The sequence below is a fragment of the Tachyglossus aculeatus genome, chromosome 1 (genome assembly GCF_015852505.1).
Source record: "Tachyglossus aculeatus isolate mTacAcu1 chromosome 1, mTacAcu1.pri, whole genome shotgun sequence".
Taxonomy (NCBI): Eukaryota; Metazoa; Chordata; class Mammalia; order Monotremata; family Tachyglossidae; genus Tachyglossus; species Tachyglossus aculeatus.
In genome coordinates, this window is record NC_052066.1 from 154965605 (window position 1) to 154992943 (window position 27339).

At 46.5% G+C, this 27339-nt stretch overlaps 1 protein-coding gene and 1 pseudogene across 1 annotated transcript; both read right to left on the minus strand.

The window, feature by feature from the left end:
- Positions 1–1385: 1385 nt before the first annotated feature.
- Positions 1386–14890, minus strand: LOC119927437 (annotated as a pseudogene).
- Positions 14891–18629: 3739 nt separating this feature from the next.
- Positions 18630–26635, minus strand: LOC119932677 (kallistatin-like). Its single transcript, XM_038751928.1, has 5 exons — positions 26540–26635; positions 25158–25819; positions 24009–24282; positions 23020–23182; positions 18630–19405 (listed from the first exon to the last, which is right to left on the minus strand). The coding sequence occupies exons 2-5, from the start codon at positions 25813–25815 to the stop codon at positions 19205–19207; spliced, it is 1296 nt and encodes a 431-aa protein (XP_038607856.1). The 5' UTR covers positions 25816–25819; positions 26540–26635; the 3' UTR covers positions 18630–19204.
- Between the last annotated feature and the right edge of the window lie 704 nt (positions 26636–27339).

Genomic DNA, 27339 nt, shown 5'->3' on the forward strand with positions numbered 1-27339 from the left:
TTCAAGTAGAAGGGTGTGGTCTTATAGTGATGAAGGTATCTGAGACATCTGGAAGGACTAGGATAGAGTAGAAGCCATCAGAGTTGTTGAGAAGAATGTTATTAGTCACCTTAGAGAGGGCTTGTTGTGGGCAGGTAATGTGTCTGTTATATTGCTGTGTTGTACTCTCTCAAGCACTTAGTATAGTGCTCTGCACACAGTAAATGCTCAATAAATACAATTGGTTGACTGATTGAGTGAAGGGGGATGAAGTTAGATTGGAGGGGATTAAGGAGAGAATTGGAAGAGAGGAAGTGGAAGACAGCAGGTGTAAACAACTCTCTCAAGAATTTTGGAAAAGAATGGTAGGAGGGAGACGGCATGGTAACTGGAGGGAGCTATGGGGTCAAGGGAGATTTTTTTTGAAGATAGGGGATATGTAAGCATGTTTGAAAACACTGGGAAAGAAGTCCTCTGGATAAGGTAGTTGATGATTGCAGTCAAGGAGTGAAGAAGTGGGTGGGTAGTGAATGTTTTAAGGTATAAAGGGATGGGGTCAGAAGCACAGGTGGAGAAGGTACGTTTAGAGAAGAGGTGAGAAATCTGTTCTTGAGTTACTGCAGGGCATATAGGGAGAGTCAAAGAAGAAGAGGAAGAGGAAGCAGAGGAGGAGACAGGATTGGACAGATTTGAGGAGGGAGTTAAATGTCTGGAACAACTGGCAGTGAATTGGGAGTGAATTAAGAAGAAGAACTATTGTCAGGCAGAAGAGCACATTGGTTTGAAGCGGGTTAAGGATGACTTTAAATGGGCACTGTCAGAGATGTCTGGATTTCCACCTACAACACTCTACAGCTTGAGCACAGGAGTGGAAGAAGAGTACTGTGGAGGTGATCTGAGATCATGGGTTAGTTGTGCAAGATTGACAGAGGGACAAGGGGAGCAAAGGAGTTGAGTTCAGGGGAAAAGGTGGTTTTGATGATGTTTATTTGTGTATCAAGAGAAGGTAGTTTGGGTAATTGAGACCAAATGAGGTAGGATAGTTGTAGAATATTGAAGGGGGTCAAAAGAACAGAGCTCGCTGTGGGGAAACAAGACAAATTCACCATGTGGGTGGTATGGGAAAGTGAGTCGGTGAGGCAGTTGTGGTCTGATAGAGGAATTTCAGAATTGGTGAGGGTAGTGATTGTATAGTGACGAGGGATTTTAAGATCGAGCGTGTGCCCAAGTGGGTGACTGTGTGAGGTGAGGTGGAGCAAAAGGTCACCGGTGTAGAGACATGAAAGGAGGTGGACACTGGAAGGGTTGTCAGGGTCATCCACATGGATATTGAAGTCCCCAAGGATCAATGTAGGGATGGAGAACCAGAGAAGGAATGTGAGAAAGGGATCAAAGTGGTTCAGGAAGTTTATTCTTTATTATTTTCAGACACTTAAGAGAATGGGAGCTCAGAGAGGGCAAGCAATCCTGCTGGGGTCACCCAGCAAGCCAGAAGAAGAACTGGGATTCAAACTTGAGACCCAGGAACTGTGCCATGTTGTGTCTTCTGGCTATTCCCAGCCTCTGCAGGATAATTATTTTAGGGTTGGGTTGACAACTTTTCCCAGGAAGAAAATGCTTCCAGTGAATTTGTCAAAAATGTACACCATGAAGGGCTTGTTGATGTCAACAACTAGGGGAGAAAAGAACAGGGCTGACATGTACATTACTTTTATGCCTGTGACCACTACTGCCTCTGTGCCCTTCTCGCCCACATCCAGCACAGCTCTGTGAAACACCTGCAAGGCAAAACCTCTGAGTTATTGGTCTGAGAGCAGATGAGGGGAATGGAGGAAAATCAGTGTGTCATCCCTAGGGGAGGACAGGAGGCCAGCCAGCAACGTGTCTGCTAGATTTGGGGTCGTTAACTACACTCTGGGAAAGATTGGAGACCCAGGCCTTCTGCTTCCCCTCCTGGTACTCTTCCTGTACTAGAAGATATTATTGCTGCACCTGCAAATGCCAATGTCTAAGGGCCCCCGAGTTGTAACAATAATAATAGAAAGACCATGGGCTTTGGAGCAAGAGGTTATGGGTTCAAATCCTGGCTCCGCCAATTGTTGGCTGTATGACCTTGGGCAAGTCACTTCTCTGTGCTTCAGTTACCTCATATGTAAAATGGGGATTAAGACCGTGAGCCCCCTGTGGGACAAACTGATCACCTTGTAACCTCCCCAGCGCTTAGAACAGTGGTTTGCACATAGTAAGCACTCAATAAATGCCATTATTATTATTACTCAGGGAGCACCTACTTAGTGCAGGGTACTGGCTGCTTAGAAGTTTAGAGTAAGTAGCTACACATTCCCCGATGGTTATCTGGTTGCGGTGGCTGGGAACTTCAATCCCCAAATCCCACTGGTCAAGGTTGTCTTTCTTTTTTAGGTGAAAGAACCACTGAGATAAGCCGCATCCTCTCACACTGGTGAGATCTCCTTCCCAGAAGTTTCCCCTTCTTTGTGAACCCACAGAGAAGCTCTGAGACCTTCGGGCTTCCCAATAATCAAGGTGAGAAGCTGCTTTCCTCCCTGCTGAGACCAACCTGGTACTCATTCTGACCTTCTTTCCTGGAAGACCTGGAGAATACCAATGTAGAGAAGGCCTAGAGATGCAGCATGGCTCAGTGGAAAGAGCATGGGCTTTGGAGTCAGAGGTCATGGGTTCAAATCCTAGCTCCGCCAATTGTCAGCTGTGTGACTTTGGGCAAGTCACTTAACTTCTCTGTGCCTCAGTTACCTCATCTGTAAAATGGGGATTAAGACTGTAAGCCCCCTGTGGGACAACCTGATCACCTTGTAACCTCCCCAGTGCTTAGAACAGTGCTGTGCACATAGTAAGCGCTTAATAAATGCCATTATTATTATTACCAACATAGCCACAGGCAGTTCGACATTGGCAGGGTTAAAGGAATTGATTATGTGGAAACCTCTGGAGAACTCAGGGCTTCCTCCTTGCCTGGACTGAAGTTTTTTGCCCAAATCCCAGCAGGTTCTCCAGGGACTGGAAGACTGATTGATCCAGGGAGACTGTTCCTACAACTAGCAATGCCTATGACAGTCCAGTAGGTAGGTCAGCACAGTAGGGCGTAAGAGTCGGTGGAGAAGTTTTCTTTTTTGCTTTAGAGGTTAGGATGACTCTGATCTGAATTTGTCTCCATTCGTGGTGACTGTATCTAGGGAGGGTCATTCTGAACTGTCAGTAGGTCCCAGCCCTCCAGGCCGGGTCAGATTGGCACAACCTTGGCAGTCAATCAGCTTTGGGTCAGTTTGGACATCCCCATCTCCATCTTTCCAGGAGCCCTTCTGTCCACCTCCCTAGAATTGGGGTTTCGGGCTCAGAGAGCTGGGAAGCCAGCTTACAGAAGTTCAGATGATCACTCCCAGCAGCCCCCAAAGCTGCCGTACCCAGGAGGCAGGACCTCTCAGCAGCAAGTCCTGGCGAAGGGATGGTCTGTCCTGTGCATAGATGCCGCTGCCTTAGACTGAGGTGGCTCCATCCCTGGATTTCTAGCCGGTGCTGGACTCTTCCCCATGTCCCCACCACCAGGGGCCTTCCCATGTGTGTCCCTCCTGGACTCACAACTCTTTGCCTTCTCATTTTCCCTTTTCACCCCTGAAATCTATCTCTCTCCCAGCTTCTGCTAGCGTACTGCACGGCTATTGGAGCCAAGGAATTTCTCTCACTTCCAGGCCTAAGGAATTCTATGAAGACAGTGATTAATGAGGCAGTGTAAGAAGATCTAGTTACTCTCCCTATCTTCATTATATTCGGGGTATGGAGTCTTTTTGTTTAGAAATTACAATTGGGAGTCATTAATGGATAAATGATTTGAGTTCTCTTTCATCTTTCATTTATGAGACTGTCACAAAGTGACCTTTGCGTGGATAGAGTTTACTCCATAACATTTCTCCTTTTCCTAGTTTGCAAATTATGCAAAAGGGTAAATAAAGGTGACCCAGATACTCATGGGCACTCTGTGTGGCAAGTTCATGGAACCTTGCCTAGTCAACCACTTCAGACTCCAGCATTCATTCCACCCTTGCCAACATCCAAATCTTGGTGTAAAGATGAAGATTTCAGATTTCGCTTTGGAACAACAAAAGTTAGCCACTACTGCCAATTCCCTGAGAAGCAGCGTGGCTCAGTGGAAAGAGCCCGGGCTTTGGAGTCAGAGGTCGTGGGTTCAAATCCCGGCTATGCCAATTTTCAGCTGTGTGACTTTGGGCAAATCACTTCACTTCTCTGTGCCTCAGTTCCCTCATCTGTAAAATGGGGATTAAAACTGTGAGCCCCCATGGGACAACCTGATAACCTTATAACCCCCCCCAGCGCTTAGAACAGTGCTTTGCACATAGTAAACACTTAATAAATGCCATTATTATTATTATTATTAATTCCCAAAGGAACCTCCTCCAGTCACTTTGTGGAGGCAGAAAATCCAGAGAAAAAATATCCCTGTCACACTTTCAAATGACCAAACCTCACAGCTGTCAACAGAATCGATGTGTTTTGGCTATGTGGATGCTCAGTGCACTTGGGCATTATCAACTTAAATTGCCAGTATTTGTGTTGGTTGGCTGGCAATCAGCTTAAGTCCACTTGGGCGGTGAAGACATTAAGAAAACATATTTTTAAAAATGAAAAAAAAAATGGGAGCATCTTATATATGGTTATTCCAAATTTTAGCACCAAGATTTGGGAGGGTAGAAATCAGTTTACCTTGACTAAAACTACAAAACTTTAAATGCTAACCATGATTTCAAACAAATGAGTCACATAGAGGAAAATGACCCTGACTGGACCCTGTCGGCTGAACTAAGGAGAATCCCATGGCAAAACAGAAATGACATTTTTACTGCAAGGTGTGTCTGTCTGTAATGGGAAAGGAATAATAGAACTTTGTTGGCTTACTTTAGAAACCTTTAAGTTCCTGTTCCCACTTATTCTGGACAGATCAGCCTGAGCAGTGAATACATCCTGGATGCCTAGTTTGGGAAGTATCGTCTCCAATCCATAATGACTGGAAATAGAAAACTTTGGAAGATTCAAGATCATTTGCCTAGAATAAGGAAAAAAAAAAAACAGCACCGTTAAACAGAGCTAAACTGAAATCTCCCCCATCCAAAGAATCTGGAAATAATAATAATAATAATTATTATTATTATTATTATGGTACTTTAAGTGTTTACTATGTGCCAAGCACTGTCCTAAGCAATGGAAATAATTTGTATGTCTTATTCTGGGAAGACTTAATCTTGTGACTATTGAAATGGGTAACTTTCTGGATTCAGTGGAGCCAAGTGATTTAGTGATGTGTGCTTGTGCTCTATATAATTGGACTCCTTTGAAGCATTGCGAGGATGAGACTCAATCCATCATTCAATCAGTGGTATTTATTGAGTGACTATGTGTGTGCAGAGTACTGTAGTAAACACAACATAAAGAGTTGGTAGACACATTCCCAGCCCATGATCTAGAGGTGGGGGGGATGAGAAATTAATCTATGAGTGGAAAGGGCACTGACATCCTCATATAGAGAGCTATTTCCACTTAGATATTTTCTGTCTCCATCAGTTATCCAACATTACATTAGTTTGATCAGATGAAAGGCCTTTCTTGCAACCTCTGTGTTTTCAGTATGGTTCATTTGGTTGAATTTTTTGGAGTGGCCAGGGTGGGTAGAAGAAATCTTAATAATCCATTGACAATCAGTCAATTAATCAATCAACAGTATTTATTGAGTACTTACTGTGTGCAGAGTACTGTATTAAGCAGTTGAGAGAATAAAATGCAATGGAGTTATTAGAAGTATTCCATGCCCACAAGGACTGTAAAGTCTAGATTGGGAGAGCAACATTAATAAAAAGAAATAACTTACAGATATGAACGTAAGTACTACGGGGCTGAGGTTGGGGTGAATACCAAATGTCTAAATGGTACAGATCCAAGTGCATAGGCAACAGAGAAGGCAGAGGAACCAGGGGAAAAGAGACGTTAAGCAGGGAATACCTTTTGGAGGAGATGTGATTTTAATAAGGCTTCAAAGGTAGAAAAAGTGGTGTCTTATAGGAAGGGGAAGGAAGTTCCAGGCCAGAGGGGGAGATGTGGGAAAGGGGTTGATGCTGAGGTAGACAAGATCAAAGTACAGTGAATAAGTTGGCATTAGGTAATATATGAGGGGGTAAGCTGAGTGATTTACAGCCAATGCTACGGAGTTTCTATTTGATGTGGAGGTGGATAGGTAACCACTGGAGGTTCTTGAGGAGTGGGGAAATAGGGATTGAACATTTTTTTAGAAAAATGATCTGGGCAGCAGAGTGAAGTATGGGCTGGAGTGAGGAGAGAGACAGGAGGTAAAGAGCTCAGCAAGGGGGCTGATGCAGTAGTCAAGACCAGATATGATAAGTGCTTCAATCAGTGTAGTAGCAGTGTGGATGGAGAGGATAAGGTGGATTTTAGCAGTATTGTGAAGGTAGAACTGACAGGATTTTATGACAGATTGAATATACGGGTTGAAGGGGAGAGATGAAATGAGGATAATGCCAGGGATATGAATTTTGGAAGGATAGTGGCATTGTCTATAATAATAATGGTATTTAAGTGCCTACTATGTGCCAAGCACTGTTATAAGCTCTGAGCACTGTTCTGTAGTGATGGGAAAGTCAAGGGGAGGACAGGGTTTGGGTGGGAAGATGGGGGATTCTGTATTGGACATGCTAAGTTTGAGGTGTCAGTGTGGCATCCAGGTAGAGATGTCCTGAAGGCAGGAGGAAATGTTGGAGTGTAGAAGAGGAGAGAGGTCAGTGTTAGAAGGATAAATTTGGAAATCATCCATGTAGAGATGGTAGGAACCATTTACTTAGGTTCCTGTTCACCTGAGTACTTGGAAATTAACATCTAGCGGAAAACCATCAACCAAGGGAGGGGAACAACAACCCACAAGGCTCACAGGAGGTGGTATTTTTTGGTTTCTTTATCTATTGCCACCGGAAGCTTCCAGAGAGAGAGAGAGAGAGAGAGAGAGAGATTACCTTCTCTGACGTTGACTGTACCATCATGTGACTGTATCTCTTGTGAGAGCCTCTTCCACCAGTTTCATTTTTCCTTCATCAGGGAGAATGAACAAGGCCAAGGCATTGCCTTTGTAATTCATTTCCAAGACCAGACAGGCCAGGTCCTCATCGCGGAGAAATCTGTGGGACGCCTCCTTTTGGCTCATCGTGGGGACTTTCGCAGTTGTGGTGGCATCCACAAAAAAGTCTTTCTCTCATGTGTCTCTGGGATCAAAAGGTTTCTTCCACTTGGCTTCAGAGAGAGGAAGAATTGTTACAGGAAGACCCTTGAGCACTGTCCCCTTTGGGTACTGCAGGTGGAAGTAAGGCAGAACCTTCTGGAATGCCACACCAGTGAAACAGTTTTATTTCCCTCTGTCAGGAAAGCTGGCATAGGTATCCCTCTTTGGGGCCATAGCCACTATGGGCTCCCAAGGGTTTGTCATCATGGAGGGGTGTGTCATCATAAGTGTTGCCCCACAGTTTTTTAGGAAGGAAGGATAGCATAGCCAGTCTGCTCTGCCATTTGGATTGGGCAAAGGATCAGAGAAGAAGCCAAGATGGCAGGGCATTGCCTCCTGCCCTCTGCTAGAGGGAGTCAGGACCTCATAGGAGCTAGGAGGTTGGGTTCAGGCTTTGGTCTTAAGCACCCAGGATGGAGGCAGGGGCCTTGCTAGTATAAGCAGAGACTGGGAATGAGTGGGGAATCCACTGAACAGAGGGATTCAATTTCTGGCATTGGCACCATGCTCCTGTGAAGGGTTTGATTGAGCAGGAGGTTCGCGGAAAGTGGGGAGTGGGTGTGGAGGAGCTTGGGGATCCATTTTTGCCAGAACCTGGTACCCAATGAGGACTGGAGGGGAGGTGACAGAGTGGAAGGTGGGGCTTCTCCTTTGTAATTTTTCAGTTCCTCTTCCTTCCCTCTTTCTCTTTCTTTCCTTTCTCATCCTCCCTCCCTTCTCCATTCCCTCCAACCTCTTCCTCTCCAGGCTTATTAATGCCCCATCCCATCAAAGCTCCAGCCCCAAATATACCCTCAAGGGCAAAAAGAAAGGTTGGCTTCCCAGAAACAGAGCCTGGCCCAGAGAAGAGTACTGGAAGGTGTGGGGCCCACTCTGAGGTGGGTGGGGTTGGAGGAAAGCCAGGCTACTGCTAAGACTAGTTTTGGGAGAATTGGTCCCATTCATTGTTTTTGATCGTAATGGTATTTATTAATCACTTACTAAGGGTTAGGTGTTGTACTAAGCACTGAGATAGATACATGATAATCAGGTTAGACACAGTACATGTCCCACATGAGCCTCACAGTCTTAATCCCATTTTACTTATGAGGTAACTGATGCACAGAGAAGTTAAGGGACTTGCCCAAGATCACACAGCAGTCAAGTGGTGAAGCCGGAATTCTTATTACTATTCTTATTATTATTGTATTTGTTAAGCACTTACAATGTGCCAAGCACTGTTCTAAGCACTGGGGTAAATACAAGGTAATCAGGTTGTCCCTCATGGGGCTCACAGTCTTAATCCCCATTTTAAGGATGAGGTAACTGAGGCACAGACAAGAGAAGTGGCTTGCCCAAGGTCACACAGCAGACAAGAGGTGGAGCCGGGGTTAGAACCAGGTCCTTTTGACTCCCAGGCCTGTTCTCTATCCATTAGGCCAGTTCGCTACTCCATAACACCGGGCTAAATTGGTGTGCAGAGAATTAGTAAACAAACCCCCTCTTGCCCTTTAGCTTTCCATTCCAGTCATCTGAAGGGCCCTTGAAATGGTGGGGAGATGTGGCGCAGGGGCAGAAAGAGGGAGAAACATCAGTGCCAAGGCAAAAGCTGTGAAAGAGGCAACCAGACTGAGCCAGCGCGGGGAGGAGCCTGTGGGGAAGGAGCAGAAGGAGGGCTGGTGCTGGCCCTGGCCAGTAGCCCTCTGCCCTCTAGCTCTGGATGGTGATGGGGAAGGAACTCCCAACACATACATGAGGGTTTGGAAAGCCAATGGGCATCCAAACTACATCTGAAGAGTGGACCTAAAGAGCTATCTGTTTTAGCCACTTTTCAGTGGGTTGACCAGGTGATCTCTTGACAGGGAATTTTGTTTCCTTTTACAATGATCATAATAGAGAAGCAGCATGGCTCCGTGGAAGGAGCCTGGGCTCAGGAGTCAGAGGTCATGAGTTCTAATCCCTGCTTCACCATTTGTCAGCTGTGTGACTTTGGGCAAGTCACTTAACTTCTCTGAGCCTCAGTTACCTCATCTGTAAAATGGGGATTAAGACTGTGAACCTCATGAGGGACAACCTGATTACCTTGTATTCGCCCCAGTGCTTAGAACAGTGCGTGGCACATAGTAAGCGCTTAACAAATACCATCATTATTATTAATTGCGGTCTTGGCTAAGTGCATACAATTTGTCAAAACACTATGCTAACCCCAGGGTACATATGGGATGATTACATGAGACACAGTCCCTCTCTTTCCTGAGGCTCACCATCTAGGGTCAGGGAAAACAGGTATTAAATCCCATTTTACAGATGAGAAAATTGAGGCACAGAGATGTTATGTGACTTGCCAAAGCCCAACAAACAGAAGCAGTGTGGCCTACTAAAATGAACTGAGGCCTGGGAATCAGAGGACCTGGGTTCTAATCCTGGTTCTGCCACTTGCTTGCTGTGTGACCTTGAGCAAGTCACTTAATGTTTCTGTCTCAGTTCCCTCATCTGCAAAATAGGGACTAAATACCTGTTCTCCCTCCTACTTAGACTGTGAGTCTCCTGGGGGACCTGATCACCTTGTAGCTACCTCTGCATTTAGTACATTTCTTGAACACATAGAAAGCACTTAACAAGTACCACAATTTTTATCCTTATTGTTGCACGGCAGGCAAGTGGCAGAGCTGGAATTAGTGCCCAGTTGCTCTGATTCCCAGACCTGTGCTCTTTCCTTGTGGCTACTCTGCTTTTAGAACCCAACCCAAGGATGAGCAGTGAGGCATTATTAAAAAAAAACATGGGGCTGGAATGAGAGAACCAGGTTCTAATCCCATCTCTGCCACCAGCCTGCTGTGTGACCTCGGGCATGTCACATAAACTCCCTGTGCCTCGATTTTTCAAATCAGTAAAATGAGGATGAGGTCTCAGCTCTCCTTCTCTCTTAGATAGCTTCTTTAAGGGCAGGGACTAGGTCTAAATTGAGTATCTTGTAACTACCCTAGTGCTCAGCGCATTGTAAGCAACAAATGAATACCATGAAAAGAGAGCCTAATTGAAGCCCAAGCCCATCTTTCAGACCCTCTCACCTTTAAGGAAAATGTAGTTCACTAGCACCATTGCAATTGTTTCATCCAGGTACTTACCTAATTCTACAGTCCTTCCTTGGATCTTCTTTTCCATGTAGTCGTTGATCTGTTTCTCTGCCCCTGCGGAGTCCTTGAAGTTGGTGGACAGAGCTTCTGCAGCATACAGCCTCTGCACGTCACCCAGAAACTTCTTCTGCAGTTTAATCTTCTTCCTTATGAAGAGGCCATTTCCCATGTTGATTTCCAGATCATTACTCATCAGGTTTAGGGTGCGGACAACGTGCTGGAAGCCCTCATGGATCTCCCTCTCTGAGATATAGGTGAAGTTAAAGCAGAGACCCTCCTGGATCTGGGTCAGGGTGGAGAACTGTGCCCCCAGAGACAGCATGGCCAGGGAGGTGGAGATGCTCCGTGGAGAGAAGAAGACATTCTTGCCTGGCTCTTCTGTGACCAATTGCTTGTACAGGTTGAAGGCAAAGTTTGTACTGCTATGAGTTATTTGATAACTCATCTAGTCTTCTAGACTGTGAGCCCACTTTTGGGTAGGGACTGTCTCTATATGTTGCCAACTTGTACTTCCCAAGCGCTTAGTACAGTGCTCTGCACACAGTAAGTGCTCAATAAAGACAATTGATTGATTGATTGATAACTGGGTAGTGTTGCATCTGATGAGTGATCTTCCTTGGGCAGCAGTGAGGGGTAGTTTTTGACATGGTGATCCTGGTGTTCACTGGACGCAATGGTGGCAACAGCCGCACACAGCCCGGCAGTCAGTAGACACAAGCAGAGGGAAGCCTGTGGTACCAGGCGGTACCAGGCCTGTACAGAATGAAAGACAATATTCAGGAGAATACACATGAACTTATGAATGGATTAAATGCACAGAAACCAATTAGATCAGGTACGAGATTTTTTTGGTGGAGAGGAATCAAAGTAGTAGAGATAAGTTCTAGGACTCGGGTGTCAGACTGTGTGACTCCCGGTGTCCATTTCTCACCACTGAGGCCTAGTCGGTGGCCGGGGGGGAGGGAGGGGGAGAAACGTGGGGAGGAGGGGGCGGGTTACCCAGAATCACTCTGTGTCAGAGAGACCTAAATGTGGCGTCTTCTTGGAATCGGAGGGTGGTTGAACCTGGGCTGCAGCCCTATGGCCTGGGACTGAGCTCCCGTAGCCAATGTCTAATCCAGAGAAATGAGTGATGTGGAATTGGAAGAAGGAACTGATGCAGCGGGAAGAAGTTAGACGGGGCCTGCGCTCAACTGATATTTCGAGTGCAGACGTGAGTGTAGGAAGAAGGGAAGAGAAAGGTTGCCTGGACAAAATGAGGGGCTGGGCAAAGGGAATGATCCAGTTCAGGGACGACCCTGTCAGTCTGCCTTCCAGCCCCTAAATCTAACCTCAACTGGAACCCCCAAATCGAGAGAGAATCATAATTGACACGGGGGCTTGTTTCTCTCTGCTATAGTCAGCTTCCCATTCATCTGCCCTCCCAACTCCCAAACCCAGTTGTGGCCGCCCCATCAAAAGTGCCCACCTCCGCTCCCTGTCTCACAGCTGCCGGGCTGTGAGCTTCAGAATGGTCCCGTTCACCTGCTGTCCTGCCAAGAGCCGGAGGTACCTTCCCACGCTGGGAATCCACCTGAGAAGCGCCCCAGTTCCGAAACACGAGCTGTCTTGTCAGGAGACAGAGCACAACCCGGTTCCCCAGTTTGCACTGAGGCAATATGTCTTTAAGCACCCTGCCCCTGCCAGACGCAGACACAAAATTTCCAGATCAATAGGAAATCTGTATGACCATCAGTTGCATAACTGAAAGCTATATAGTGCCCTTGTCCTAGTTAGTCTTAATCGCTCAGGGGTTGTGAAAGCCTTCCCTCTGCTATATATTAACAAGGATCTGTGGGGTTCTTTTTGAGTTCCAGCTTAGAGCAAAACCTTGTGGACTTGCTACTGCAGTTCCGGATTTCCACTTTGCTAGATGGACACAGTCTGTCTGCGGCACAACATGTCAGATTTTTTCCTTTTTTAAAATAGTATTTGTTAAACACTTACTATGTGTTAAACACTATTCTAAGTGCTGGGGTAGATACAAGTTAATTAGGTTGAATTTGTCATTCTAGGGAGTTATCCTGGTACTGATTGCTTTACTTCAGCTGATTCTTTTGGTTTTAGTCTACCAGTATACAGTTGTCCTTCGTATTAATTACTTCATTCAAGTTTATTGAGAGCTTACTGTGTGCAAAGCACTGCTCTAAGTGCGTGAATTTGAAAAGCGCTTCATATTTGAAAAGGCCATTAATGATGAGGATCACATAATAATAGTAATAATTGTGGTATTTGTTAAGAACTTCCTACATGTCCTAAGCGCTGGAGTAGATACAAAATAAACATATCACATGTGACTGGTGTGTGGCTGAAAAGGCCAACACAAAATCTACTGTCACAGCCATATTCGGTGTACGAAAAGACTGTCTCCCATTGAATTGTCATGCTTAATATTGGTAGGACCTGGGGTCGTTTTCTCTTTTGCCTCCTTGTCTCTCGTTCCATTCAAAGAGTTTGCTCAGAGATCCCTTCCCTCCTCAGTGGCAGTGGCACAAGGAAGATCTGCCCTCAGCAACCAACTCTTAATTTGCAGCTGGGATATGGCATCATCTGAGGCTTTGTTTTACTATATCTTTAAAATGTTTCCTCTGCCCTTCTGCCTTTGTTTCCCAATTTCAGCTCTTCATGCAGCGCCAGTTGAGATATCCAGCCATCGCTCATGTTCCTCACACACCCAGCCCAGCGTAGCTGTGGTAAGAGGAACATGGCTCCTGTGTATGGAGACTGACTGACTATGTTGCAGAGCTTCTGGAAGTTCTGCAAACTTCTTCTGCCTGTAGAGTACTGTAGTGGCCTCTGAGGCCCATAATGCTCTAAGGGCAGTCATGATAATAGGGGCCTAGTTCAGGACCTCAGGGTCTGTGAGGCAAGAATCTGATTGGCAGCCCCACCGCTTGCCCACGTGATATACATTGGATACCACTTGACAGCACCACATTTCACCACCACTGGTTACAGTCGTTCTTGTCCCAATAGCAGGCAGGTGGCTGCCGGCTAGACGGTCAGAGGGTGGCATGATTAGGGGGCCAGGATGAGGAGACAGGGAGCGGAGGTGGGCACTTCCAATGGAGCGACCACAACTGGGCTGGGGAACTGGATCGGACCTCTCTCCCTCACACCACAGTGGAGCTCATCTGTTAGCTCAGCCCCGATGGCACCCACCAGATGCCAAATCATAGTTCAGAGGAGAAGGACCCCACCACCTTTTGCCCAGAGGACACCCACAGGCAGGGCAATGCATTTTTTGCCCACTGGGAAGGAGCTGGGCCCAGCCTTTTCCTCACTCAGTGCAAGTGAAGTCACCTGGCTCCCGTTTTGTACAGCCTGGGCTAGGAGGTAGGGGCTGCGGTCTCCCTCCCAGGTTTCTACCACACACTCATCTGCTCCTCATGGGCCCCAGCATCATTCAGCTCCTGGCCTCTCCGTTTTGACATAGCCTACTTTCCAGCCCCTGTACCCGTCATCCATAGTTACCCACTGGTCAGTTTGGCAGTCACACGCCTCTCCACTCCCCTGATCCCAGACATGACCCTCGATCTGGGGGCACCACCCTCCTCTTCCTTACCCTCAGGTCCCTTGTATCCAGTCCCGGCTTCCAGTAAAACCCCCAGAAGCAGCAGTGGGGGGAATAGGAGAAGCACCAAGCCAGTTCTTTCTTCTTCCTCTTCCTCCCTCTCTCTTCGTAACAATTATAATGATGATATTTTTAAGTGCTCCCTTTGTGCCAAAGACTGCACTCTCCCCTCTTTCTCCTATCTCTATGTCTCTCCACCTGGGCAGTAAGCCAACTCCCTAACCCACTCTTCTTGGGAGTGAGTTTCTGCTGCTCCTGATTGGCCGGGGAGGACATGGCTCCCACCCCCACCCTTCTGGAAATAGGATTGCTTTCTGCCGTTGCCACGGCAGTCGTCCCATACGTCCCAGAGAGCAGGGATCCTTTCAGTTAGCTGGTATTGTGCCCCAGAAGGCACAACGGCTGGGCTGGGGTCCAGAGCCTGCAGGATTCCTCCTGCTTATGGTGGCCGCCCAAAATTACAGACATTGGAATATTTCTATGGGCTTTACGTCCACAACCAATGTTAAGATGTTTTTATGATTTTACCAGAGAAACCTGTTCCTACTAAAGCCCCCCCACCCCGCCACCAGACTGTGAGCTCACTGTGGGTAGGGAATGTCACTGTTTATTTTTGTATTGTACTTTTCCAAGTGTTTACTAAATATGAATGAATGGATGGATGGATGAATGAATGAATGAATGAATGAATGAATGAATGAAGTCCAAAGGACCAAAAAATGATTTCTCCTCAGGGGAATCTCCTCTGATCATATTCCAACAGTTGAAAGGATTGCTTGAGTGGGCGGACAAAGGCCGCATCCTCTGATTGTTTCCCATGGACAGGATCTTTTTGGTGGACACATCTGCCATTCAAGGCTGCATCCTCTGATTGGTTCCCACAGACAGGATCCGTGCAATGGCATCAGGCTTCCGCATCAAGGACCTCCATGGAAATCAGCTCTTTAGGGGCTCAGATCTGCTCAGCAGATGTTGGGCCAGAGTTCCCCAAAGGCAGGCTAAGATTCAGTTAGATCCCATTGCAGGGTTTCTTCAACCCTACAGCCAGAAAGGTGCCTGCAGATAGGCTGGTTGCCAGGGAATCCAGGCCCTCTCTTATTCAGAACTCCAACACAGGACCATAGCGGTACTAGTCCAGAAACAGCACCTTGTGTTCCCTCTGAGGGGCAGGTGGGGAGGCCATGACATCGACCTCTGGCCCCAGAATACAGCCTGGGGCCTTTCCTCCGGACTTACCCTCTCTAGACTGTAAGTTCATTATGCAGAGTTGTGTTGTGTTTACTCTCCCAAGCACTTAAAACAGTGCTCTGCACATAGTAAGCTCTCAACAAATACCATTGATTGATTGACTGATTGATTGCCCTGCAGCCCCAGTGGGCAGCAGCAATCCCAGAGCTCAGGAGGATAAGGGTGTGTAAACATATATTTGGGGTGTGTAGGAGGGGGTGTGGGGGCAGAGAAGGGACATGAGATTTTCAGTCAGTGCTCATTCCACATAAAAGATTTAAAATAACATGAGGTTTCTTTTTTTTTCAAAGCCAGCTGGTTTTCAGGTAATAATGAGATCATAACGGGACACACAGAGACCAAGAGAGACAGAGAGAATGTTTCTGTAAAGTCTAAATCAATGTCATTTCCCATCACCCCACCACACTTGTCACCTCCCAGCTGGATGCAGAGGGCCCCTGCTGCCTGTTCTGTGCCGGACAGGCCCCCCCAGCCCCACCTCTTGGCTCTGAAATTCTCCCTCCACAAGCCCCAGCCACCACCCCAGAGGAGTCAGAGAAGACAATCAAGAGGGGAAATTGAGGCAACTCCATCCCTGAAGGGGTGGAATTTGGTCCCCAAGTCTCCTGCTCCAGGCAGGAGGGGCTGGTTGGCTAGGTGGCTGGGTGGCAGAAGTCACTGGAAGAGTCCACCTTGCTCTTCCCCATTCACAGTTCCTCCTCATCGGCCTAGCCTCTAACTTTCTCACTGTACCTCAGTCTCATGTATCTCTCTGCCAACATCTCACCCACATCCTACCTCTGGACTGGAATGCCCTCCCTCCTCAGACAGATAATTGTTCTCCCCCATTTCAAAGCCTTAGTGAAGGCACATCTCCTCCAAGAAGCCTTCCCTTACTAAGGTCTCCTCTCCTCTTCTCTCGCTCCCTTCTATGCCACTCTTACTTGTTCATTCATCCTCCCTCCCAACCCCACAGTACATATGTATGTATATCTGCTATTTATTTATTTATTTATTTATTTATTTATTTATTTATTTATTTATTTATTTATTTATTTATTTAAATGTCTGTTGCCCCCTCTAGACTGTGAGCTTGCTGTGGGCAATAATGTGTCTGTTCTTATATTGTACTCTCCCAGGTGCTTAGTGCAGTGCTTTGCACACAGTAAGTGCTCAATAAATACAATTGAATGAATGAATGAGGAGTTTTAACTGACTAAGACTATGGTAGAGCCAGCAAGGTTCTGGGCATTTTATCAGATTATCTTGGAGGAATTGGCCAAATAGGAGGATTGCCATCTATAAAGACAGTTTCTCTTTGTGGAAATATTTGTTACAACCCTCAGCAATCCTGCTCGTGAAGCCTTTTATTGACCATGTGCAGTCATTGCACTTCATGAGGTCATCATCCGCACTGGCAGTTACAACATTCCCTTGACCAGGTGACTTTGGGGGTGTTTAGAATGGGGACTGAAGAAGGGGAGTGTCTAAGGGGGTTTGGGAAGGTTCGGGGGGAGTCTGGAGATAAATTTTGGTTATAGGTCAAAGTGAGTTGGATGGAGAGTTAACCCCTAAAGTGTGTTCCCCAAAAAAACCTAAAGAAAAGAAATGCTCCGCACACAGTAAGCACTCAATAAATACTATTGAATGAATTAATTAATTCTCTTTTTTTCAGTTTCTTCATCTTTAAAATGGGGTTTTAATACCAATTCTCCCTCTTAGACTGTAAGACCCATGTGGGACATGGACTGTGTCTTGTATCTACCTCAGGGTTTCGTACAATGCTTGGAACACAGTAAGTGCTTAACAAATTCTACTATGATTATTAGTATCATTACACCATCAGTCAGGAAGTGAGATGGCCACTGAGAGACCTCAAGAACACCAGACATCAAGATGCATGTACGGTCACCTAGGTTATGCTGTGATGATGTCAGAAGTGTCTTTTTAATTTTCTTATATGGTATTAAGTGCTATGTGCTATGCACTGTACTAAGTGCTAGGCTAGGTAAAAGCTAATCAGGTGGGACACAGTCTATGTCTCACATGGAGTTCACAGTTTTAAAATCTCTATTTTACAGATGAGCTAACTTAGGCACAGAGAAGTAAAATGACTTGCTCAAGATCTCACAGTAGACAAGTGGTAGAGCCGGGATTAGAACCCAAGCTGGAATCTGGCAGGATTAGAATCTGACTCCCAGACTGGCACTCTACCCTGTTGGCCACCTTGCTTCTCCTTTTTGAAGAAGTACCCTGAGTTCACTCGCACATAGCACATTTCCCCAGGGACATCCCTGACCCACCTTTACTCCGGAGCCTTGAATTCCTTTCCCAGTTCCCTAGTAATGGGGATGGTGCTCCCTGAAAGCAGGAGCTGTGGTGGAGGGAGGCCAGATTGTTTGAGGGTCAGAACAGCAGGCTTAAAGTGCTGGGCCATATCCGCTTCAGGCGGGGCACAGACCAGCTGACAAGGGAACTGTCCTGAAGTATAAGATAGGCTGGCAGGCCACTTGGTGGGGAAGTGGAGAAATTCAGAGCAGGTCTGGGGGCAGGATGCCCTATGGTTCCTGGGCTGACCCAAGACACGGACTCCTTATCAGGCAGTTGACCTGTGGGCCCTAGGCTTGGCCACCTGCTTGGGCTAGCCACAGATTCCATACCCCCTTTTCACTCCCACACTTTGTCAACCTCGTCCAGAGACCCCTAAGCACAACTCTTGGGAGAAACAAGACATTTGAAACTCATGAAGCTGCTCTCAGCTGAGACTGATGTATTGACAGACTGCTTTAAGGCTCCTGGGCAAGGTCCACTGGTTCCATTGTGTCTTTCCTATCAACCCCTGCAGCCCATTCCCACCCCAGGGAGGATGGCATGCTTAGGAGTCTTTCTCTGGTGGGGAATGTGGGAAGGGGAGGGGAGGCTTGGCTTTGGCTTTCCTCAGGGCTTTCCTAGGGTTAGTACTAACCCCAGTAGCCGGGAAAGGTCCTGAAAAACCTCCAGATGAACATCTTTTTAGTCACATGATGTGGCAGGATTGGACCAACAGGGCCCAGTTTTCATTTTCTACCCTGGAAAAACCTTGGTGTGGCATCCAGCCAGAAAAGGAATTAGCCAAAGGGTAAAACATAAGCTGGGCATAATAATTAATAACAATGGTGATATTTGTTAAGCACTTACTATCTACCAGGCACTATACTGAGTGGTGGGGTAGATACAAGATGATGGGTTTGGGCAAGATGAAGCTGACCCTCATCCCAAATGGAGGCTGTGAGAGTATTTCCTGTGGCACCTAGAGAAGCTGAGAGTTCAGCTAAAGCTTGAAAAAGTGCTCACCTGCAGCATGTCACCTTCAGTGATGACTTGCTTTTACTCCATCATGGTAATTTATTGCATCACTCATGAAAGCCCTCCGCAATCACCAAATTCTTGTGGCTGCAAGCATTTTATGCAGGAAAAGGGCCTCCCCAAGACAGCGATCAATCAGTCTCTTCTCCCGTTGATTCCAAGCACACCAAAGATCTTCATTTCCCTTGGACTGAGGCTTGGACAAGCCAAGAGGCTTCCCCAGGATCTCCAGGCCAAGTCAGAGGCCGGCATGGATCTGGGTCTTGAAGTGGAGTTGCTCAGATGGCTTTGGGTCTCTGGGAAAGTGAATGGGTCTAGCTGTGCCCCAATCGCACCCCATCATACGCTTCTGTGAATGTGGGGAAACCAGAGGTGAGGAGGACATGTAAGCTAACTATGGAGCAACTGAGGCCTGTTCCTTCATCTTCTGCTGCTCTTCCAGCTGCATTGAGCTCCCCCTACTCTCTCCCTCCTCCTCTCCTTTCCTCCCCACCCAGCTACCCTGCCACCAACCCCCAGAGACAAAGCAACTGAGAATCTTTGAACCAAAATCTATGACCAATCCATTGTGTGCCACAGAGCTCCTCAGGCACATTACTGGTCTTTGGGGTTGACAACCTTCCCCAGAAAGAGGAGGCTTTGGGTGTCTGTAGAAACGATTGCCACCAGGAAAGGCCGGTTGAACAAAACAGTCCGAGTTATCTTAGGAGCTGAAAGGAATACAGTCCCAGTACTGGTGGCCGCCGATGCCTCAGTTCCCTCCTCTCCGATATCCAGCACGGCTTTGTGAACACCCTACAAAGGAAACACCGGAGGTTAACGGAGCTGGACACTCAGGGGAGCCCCGGTACTGAGTCAGACTGATGGTTATTAATACTAAAAATGCTAACAATAGTTGTGGTATTTGTTAAGTGCTTATTATATGTCAAACACTATTCTAAGTGCTGGGGTAGATACAGGATAATCAGGTCCCATATGGGGCTCACAGTCTAAGTAGGAGGAAGAACAGGTCTAGAATCCCAATTTTACTGATAAGGAAAAGGAGGCACAGAGTAAAGTGACTTGCCCAAGATCACACAGCAGGTAAGTGGTGAAGCCAGGATTAGAACCCAGGCCCTCTGAATCCCAATCCCATTGCTCTCTCTACTAGGCCACCTCCATTCCCTCGGGCCGGTGTTCTATCTGCTTTGAGTAGCTTGGAGAAGCCAGGTGATGATTGCCTTCAGTTGTTTAGTCACAGAACACCTACCTTTCCTAATTTGACTGCTCTACCTCCTTAGCTTTCCTTCTTGCAACTCAGGATGGACCAAAGTCCATCAGTCTCTGATACCAAACTTCTCTTGAACCTCCTGGATATTTCTGGTTTGTGGAACTTCCGACGATGAAGGATTTCAGCTGCTGACTGTCCAAAAGGTAAGATGCTTGCTTTGGTCTGCTTCAAACCTGTGCCTTCATGCATCAAGGAATATTCCCTAGCCCCAGTGGTGGACTTCAGTGAGTAACAGTTGTCAAGTCCTCTCCGACCACCCTCAACATGATTTGGCTGACTTCAGATATGCCGCCTTCACAGCCTCTGTCTTTCCTATTGATTGATCAGTGATGCCTTATTCTCGCCTGTCCCGCCGTCAGACCCTGGCCCACTTTCTACCTGTGGCCTGAAATGCCCTCCCTAAAATCCACAAAACAATCACACTTCCCCCCTTCACAGCCCTACTGAAGGCTCTCCTCCTCTAAGAGGCCTTCCCAGACAAAGCCCCCCCATTTCCTCAGCTCCCCCCCGTGTTGCTCTGACTAGCTGCCTTTTCTCTCCCCACCTCTCCCCACCTTACAGCACTTGTATATATATGTACATATCTATAATTCTATTTATTCATATTGATGTCAGTTTGCTCATTTTGATGTGGATATATCTATAATTCTATTTATTTATATTGATGCCTGTTTACTTGTTTTGATGTCTGTCTCCCCTTCCAAACTCTAAGCCCGATGTGGGCAGGGATTATTGCTGAATTGCACTTTCCAAGTGCTTATTAGTATGGTGCTCTGCACACAGTAAGCGCTCAATAAATATGACTGAATGAATCCATTGAGCATCTCCCGAAAGTAGAGGGGCATACCAAGGGTATGGGAGAGCACGGAATGGTTGATAGACAGCATCCCTGCCTTAAAGGAATTTTCAGACTGAAGAGACCTAACCATATTCATCTGTCCTCACAACGGGTTCACAGTCTAGAATGAACTTAACTTCCCCATGCCTCAGTTCTCTCACCTGTAAAATAAGGATTAAGACTGTGAGCCCAGTGTGGAATGTGGACTGTGTCCCACCTGGTTAGAGCAGCATGGCTTAGTGGAAAGAGCAGGGGCTTGGGAGTCAGAGGACATGGGTTCTAATCCTGGATCCTCCATTTGTCTGTTGTGTGACCTTGGGCAAGCCACTTCACTTCTCTGTGCCTCAGTTACCTCATCTGTAAAATGAGGATGTGGGACAACCTGATTACCTCCATCCCTCTGATCATCATGGTTGCTTTTCTCTGGAGTTTTTCTAGCTTTATCATGTCCTTAATGGACATGAGGTGGAGGAGGGTGTTACATCAGGAAAGGAGCGAAGAGCAAAGATGAAGAAGTAGCATCTCTCAGAAGCAGCAGCATGGCCTGGTGGAAAGAGGGGCCCGGGAGTCAGAAGGACCAAGATTCTAATCCCAGCTTTGCCACTTGTCTGCTGTGTGACTTTGGGCAAGTCACTCCACCACTTGTCTGCTCTGTGACTTTGAGCAAGTCACTTCAGTTCTCCGTGCCTCAGTTACCTCATCTGTAAAATGAGGATTATGACTGTGAGCCCCATGTGGTACAGCAACTGTGTTTAACCCGATTTGCTTGTATCCACCCAGTGCTTAATTCAGTGCCTGGCACTTACTAAGTGCTTAACAAATACCACTTAAAGTTCTCCAATCTCAAATTTGACAATGACTCTCCTCCACCTCAAAGCCTTAACAAAGGCCTATCTCCTTCAAGAGCCCCCCACTAAGCCCTGCTTTCCTCTTCTCCCACTTCCTTCTGTGTTTCCCTGACTTACTTCCTTTGTACATCCCCGCTGCTTCACCAGCCCCACAACACTTATGTGATATCTGTAATTTATTTATTTATATTAATATCTGTCTCCCCCTCTAAGCTCTAAACTCTTTGAGGGCAGGGAATGTGTCTGTTGATTATTATATTGTACTTTCTTAAGCACTTAGTACAGTGCTCTTTGCATAGTTAAGTGCTCAATAAATATGATGGAATAAATTCATTCATTCAATTGCATTTATTGAGTGCTTACCGTACGCAGAGCACTGTACTAAGCGCTTGGGAAGTACAAGTCAGCAACATATAGAAATGGTCCCTACCCAACAACGGGCTCACAGTCTAGAATGAACTTAACTTCCCCGTGCCTCAGTTCTCTCACCTGTAAAATGAGGATTAAGACTGTGAGCCCAGTGTGGAATGTGGACTGTGTCCCACCTGGTTAGAGCAGCGTGGCTTAGTGGAAAGAGCAGGGGCTTGGGAGTCAGAGGACATGGGTTCTAATCCTGGATCCTCCATTTGTCTGTTGTGTGACCTTGGGCAAGCCACTTCACTTCTCTGTGCCTCAGTTACTTCATCTGTAAAATGGGGATTAACACTGTGTGAGCCCCATGTGGGACAACCTGATTACCTTATATCTACCCAGTGCTTAGAACAGTGCTTGGCACATAGTAAGCACTTAACAAATACCATCATTATTATTATTATTATTAGCTTGTATCTACCCCAGAGCTTAGTATAGTGCCTGGAACATAGTAAGTGCTTAACAAATGCCACAAAAAAGGTGGGGATTGCTGGTCTATTTCAGCCAGATGAAGGAGATTCAGGCTGGTTGCCACAGATTACACTGGGAAATTTTACAGATTCACAGCAAACTAGTGTGTTTCAAAGAGAGGGACATGGGTCATCTTCTAGTGGGTTGGTGACCACCCCAATTTTCATTTCCATTCTCTGCTTTCTCTGTCTGCTTCCTAATAGTGAGTTCAGTGACATTTACAGGCATCCACAGTGGGCATGTGGACTTCAGTATTCATCCCCTCCACTGTGCTGCTCAGTCCTGGGCTGAGCCAAGAGAGGTAAGATGTCAAGGTTTCCCCATCTCAACAGCTCAGAGATCCTGCCCCAACTGGTGAGTCAGCTCTTTGAGTGCCAGAAGCTTGTGTTTGGTATCTGGCATACTCTTTCCAAGGCTTAGGACAGCAATCTATGCTCACTTGGCACTCAGAAAATTCCACTGAAAGGTGGAATGACATGCTGGGGCATGGGACGGGTGATGGGAGGTAGGGGAGGACAAACACTACCCGTTTGAGAAATTGAAAGGGAAGCAATGACCTGAATAAACTTACTTTGGAAACTCTCAGCCTGCTCTGCTCGGTGATGCCGGAGAAATCAGCCTCCTCTGTGAACAAGTCCTGGAGGCCCAGGTGTGGAAGGATCTTCTCTAGTTCATATTGTCCGGAAATGGAAAACTTGGGAAAATATAATTCAAGCTTTCTGGAAAACCAGGAACTGAAAGAGACTTGGATTAAAATTTCTTCCTTCCAGTATAGTCCCTCCTTCCCTCCTTCCCACCACTGTTCCCATACAGTTAGGGAGGGGAATGAAACAGAGGCAGAGACAAAGGAAGGGTCAAGAGTCATGCTAGGCCCCTTCCTTTGACCCTGTCTTCTCGGTGCCTGGTCAGACTCTTGGCCTCTTGAATTGCTTCAAGGAAACATTGTCACCATATGACAGATTAGTTCAAAAACCCTTAAGGTTGGCAGACTTTTATATAGGCCCACCGGCTCTTAGCTCACAATTCTTGGCTCATTTACCAAATCACCCAGTCAAGTTTCTGCTTGAAGATTTGTACTGTTACTAGGTTGATGTGTCTTAGCAGCATGGCACAGTGGGAAGAAGACAGACCTGGGGGTCAGGGGACCTGGGTTCTAATCCCAATCCACCACTTGCCTGCTGTGTGACCTTGATCAAGTCACTTAACTTTTCTATACCTCATTAACCTCAGCTGCCAAAGGAGGATTAAATAGCCAACTTCCCTCCCACTAAGACTGTGAGCTCAGTGTGGGAAAAGTTGTTTCTGACCTGCATCCCTTGTGTCTATCCCAGCACATAGTACAGTGCTTGGCACATGGTAAGCACTTAACAAAAGCCCCAGTCACTAGTAGTAATAGTAGTAGTAGTTTTGATTGGAATGTCACTTGAATTTATGCATTCCAATATTAGTTTTTCGTCTGGTTTAATTTGTTTTTGGCTCTGACCCTGGACCTAGGATCCTGTGTGTATGACCCAGTTCCTGATTCATTATCACCTTGGGGTCTAGAGGGGAAGTGATCACCTTCGTTTGAAGGATCTGTCCCATCTCATCAGCATCTCTGCCTGCAAAGAGTCCTCCACCTCCCTCATCTTCCCTACATCGGGAAGAATAAAAAATGCTGAAGCATTTCCTTTGTAATCCATTCTCAGCACAGAACAAGATAACCACTTATCATAGAAATAGTAGTGATACACATCCTTCTGTTTCATCATAGGGATGCGAACGACGGTCTTCTCGTTCACAAAAAAGTCTTGTTCTGTTGTTTGTTTGACATCAAAAGCCTTCTGCCACTTAGCTGTATGGAAGAGAAAGAGGGTTTCATGGAAACTGGCCTGGCATCATGAACTCTGAGTGCAGAACCCTATCGCCCAGCTACATTGCTCCCTCTGCAATTAATTGCCACTATCCAGGTCTTACCCTCAAGTATCTAGGATTGAGCACCAAACCATTCCCAGGAACAGACAGACAGACCTGTTTGAAATGCTCCTGCTCCAATGAGTTGGAAAGTAATAAAGAAATACCCAAGTCCCCCATGTGGTCCTCTCAATAACAAATCAGTTGAGCCCATTTTAGGGTTTTACTCAATCTAGCCCAATTTCTCTTATCAAATCACATTTTTCGATTAGGGGGTCACCCTCTCCCAGCTCTTCAGATTTATCTTTTTCTGATGGAAAGTTTTTCATAATCTCTTCATTTCTAAAATGGACTTAGGTTGAACCTGGGCGAATTACATATAGGTTGAAATCACAAATCAATCTAAGGTAAATACGTACAATTGGGTGATGAATTACTAACATCTCCACTGTTGGATATAAACTACAAAAAGGAAAACTAAAATAAAATCCCAGATATTTTATACCAGATCATTACTCCCCACAAAGTTTTTAATGTCCCTCCACCAAACTTTCAGACTCTCTGTGAAGGAAACATTTTTGAAATATTGATAGGTAAAGTTGATCTGTTGCTATAAACAGAGGAAGAAACTTTGGGGATGACTCCTCTCTTCCCCTGAGTCTGGAATAAGTGGTGGGGTCTGTTTATTCTGTAATGATTCATGAGGAGTCCAGGACTTTCTAACCCTGGATGAATAAAATCCTACATTCTCTGTCTGGGAGTGAACCAATGGGCCTTCTCATCAAAAGCTGAATTCACATCGACGATATTTCTCACCTTTGAAATAAATATAATTCACTAGCAACATCGCACTGTTTCTCTCGAGCCCTCGTACCAAGTCGACAATCTTCCCATGGGTTTCTTTTCTCACGTGATCATTGATCTGCTTTTCTGCTCCGGCTGCATCCTGGAAGTCGGTCAGGAAAGCCTCGGCAGCATACAGCTCCTTGATGCCTTCCAGGAACTCCTCCATAGGCGTCAGTCGTTCATCCAGAAAGAGAGAATTTCCAAGGTGTGTTTTGAAGTTGTGGTCGTGCAGGTTGATCTTGCGGAGAATGTGCCGGAAACCCTCATGGATCTCCCTCTCTGAGATCTGGGTGAGGTTGAAGCGGAGACCCTCCAGGATTTGAGTCAGGGTGGTGGACCGGGCCCCCAGAGACAGCATGGCCAGTGTGGTGGAGATGCTCAGCGGAGAGAGGAGGATGTTTTTGTCTGGCCTTTCTGAAATCAGTTGCTTGTACAGGCGGAAGGCAAAGTCAGCATTGCTGGTGGCCACCTGGTGGTACGGTAGGAGTTCTTTTGGGTCCTGACTATCCTGGGGAGGCCAATCTCTGAGGCTTCTATGGCCATGGTCCCGGTGGGGATGAGGCTGTGCAGCAGCTCGAAGCCAGACCACCATCAGACAGAGGCAGAGGGCAGGCAATATCCTCCTCATGGCTCTGTGAAGATGAACCAGAAACAGGATGAAAATCCACCTTTGCACTTGGATTTGCACCCTTTATTCACCCCTTCCTCAGCCCCACAGTACTTATGTACTTATCTTTAATCCACCTCTAGCCTGCAAACTCATTGTGATTAGGGAACATGTCTATCAACCCTGTTATACTCTCCCAAGTTCTCAGTACAGTTCTCTGCACACAGTAAGCACCCCCGAAATTCCATTGATTGATGGATCAATTGAAAATAAAGTCCCTTTCCCATTTTTCTGTCATCTCTCCCGGAGCTTTGGCACATTGCCCTCAGACCCTGTGACTCTTTCCATTTGCCAACCGTGAGTAGTGTCAAGGACTTTTGGCAGTCAGGTCCAATACCAAGCCTGCTTCCCAGGAAATCCAATCAAAGAACTTCTGAGGAATGGCCTCCCCAATGACCCAAAAAGCAGAAGGTCAAAATTCAAGCCTGGAGCTTGAATCACTCACAGAAAAGGCCATTTGGAAAACATTCCCTTAACCTTTGTTCTGATCATTTAACCTGGTCATTTTAGAGCGTCCAGACAAGAATGGAGAAAACCCGCTTTACACCCCCACTAAGAGAGATGATGCCAATCTCTATCACGAGGGTCCATCATCTGCTTGTAGCTGAAATCGTTTCATTAGAAACACACAAGGCATCACCCGAATGGGCCAAACACAAGCATTTCAAAGGCGCTGATTACTTACAAGTTGGCTAAGAAGAGTTTGCAGTGTTCCAAGGGCTGCGGCTTTGCTTTATTCCGCTATTTATCCTTCTCTTGAGTGTTGTGAAAGAAGGGCCCTTCCCTCCCACTCAGATAATGATTAACTGGAAAAGCAGAGCACTCCAGGTCTGAGAAAGAAACCTCGGTAAAGATGTGGGTTTTATTTGACTCTATCTCCTCGTCCTCACTAGCCTTAATCTTCTATTTTGGAGGATGGACCCCGAATTTCCAGGGGCATTATCCAATTTACCTGTGCCCTCTGAGTGGGTTTCCTCAGTGAGAGAAGCATAGAGCTGAGTCAATTATCTGGGCAGTTCAAGCAAAACCCCATGTCTTCAAAATCCACATGCCAGGACTCTAAATGTTTCCTAGCCAGTCCTCCGGTCAACAACACCGCTCTCCCTGAGCACTTGGGAAACTTTGCAGGTATTCTTCTTTAGGGGTGTAAACCTACTGTGGGCAGAGAATGTGTCTCCCATCTCTGTTATATTGTACTCTCTTAAGTGCTCTGCACACAGTAAGCACTCAATAAATATGATTGATTGATGATGACCACACTGGACCAAACATCAGCCTGCCCATGTTCATGTGGACCAATCGATTTCAAGGCCATGTGCGAGTGGGAGGACCTGAACAAATTGCAAGAGCAGGAGAGGGCATGAGAGACAGGGCTGCTATAATCCCCTTTGACCAAGAGGTTCCACCTCCCAGAGGAGTCCCTGGCCTCTTCCACCAGGCTCATTTCGCCTCAACTTCAAATGAAGAGACTAACAGCAAAGCATT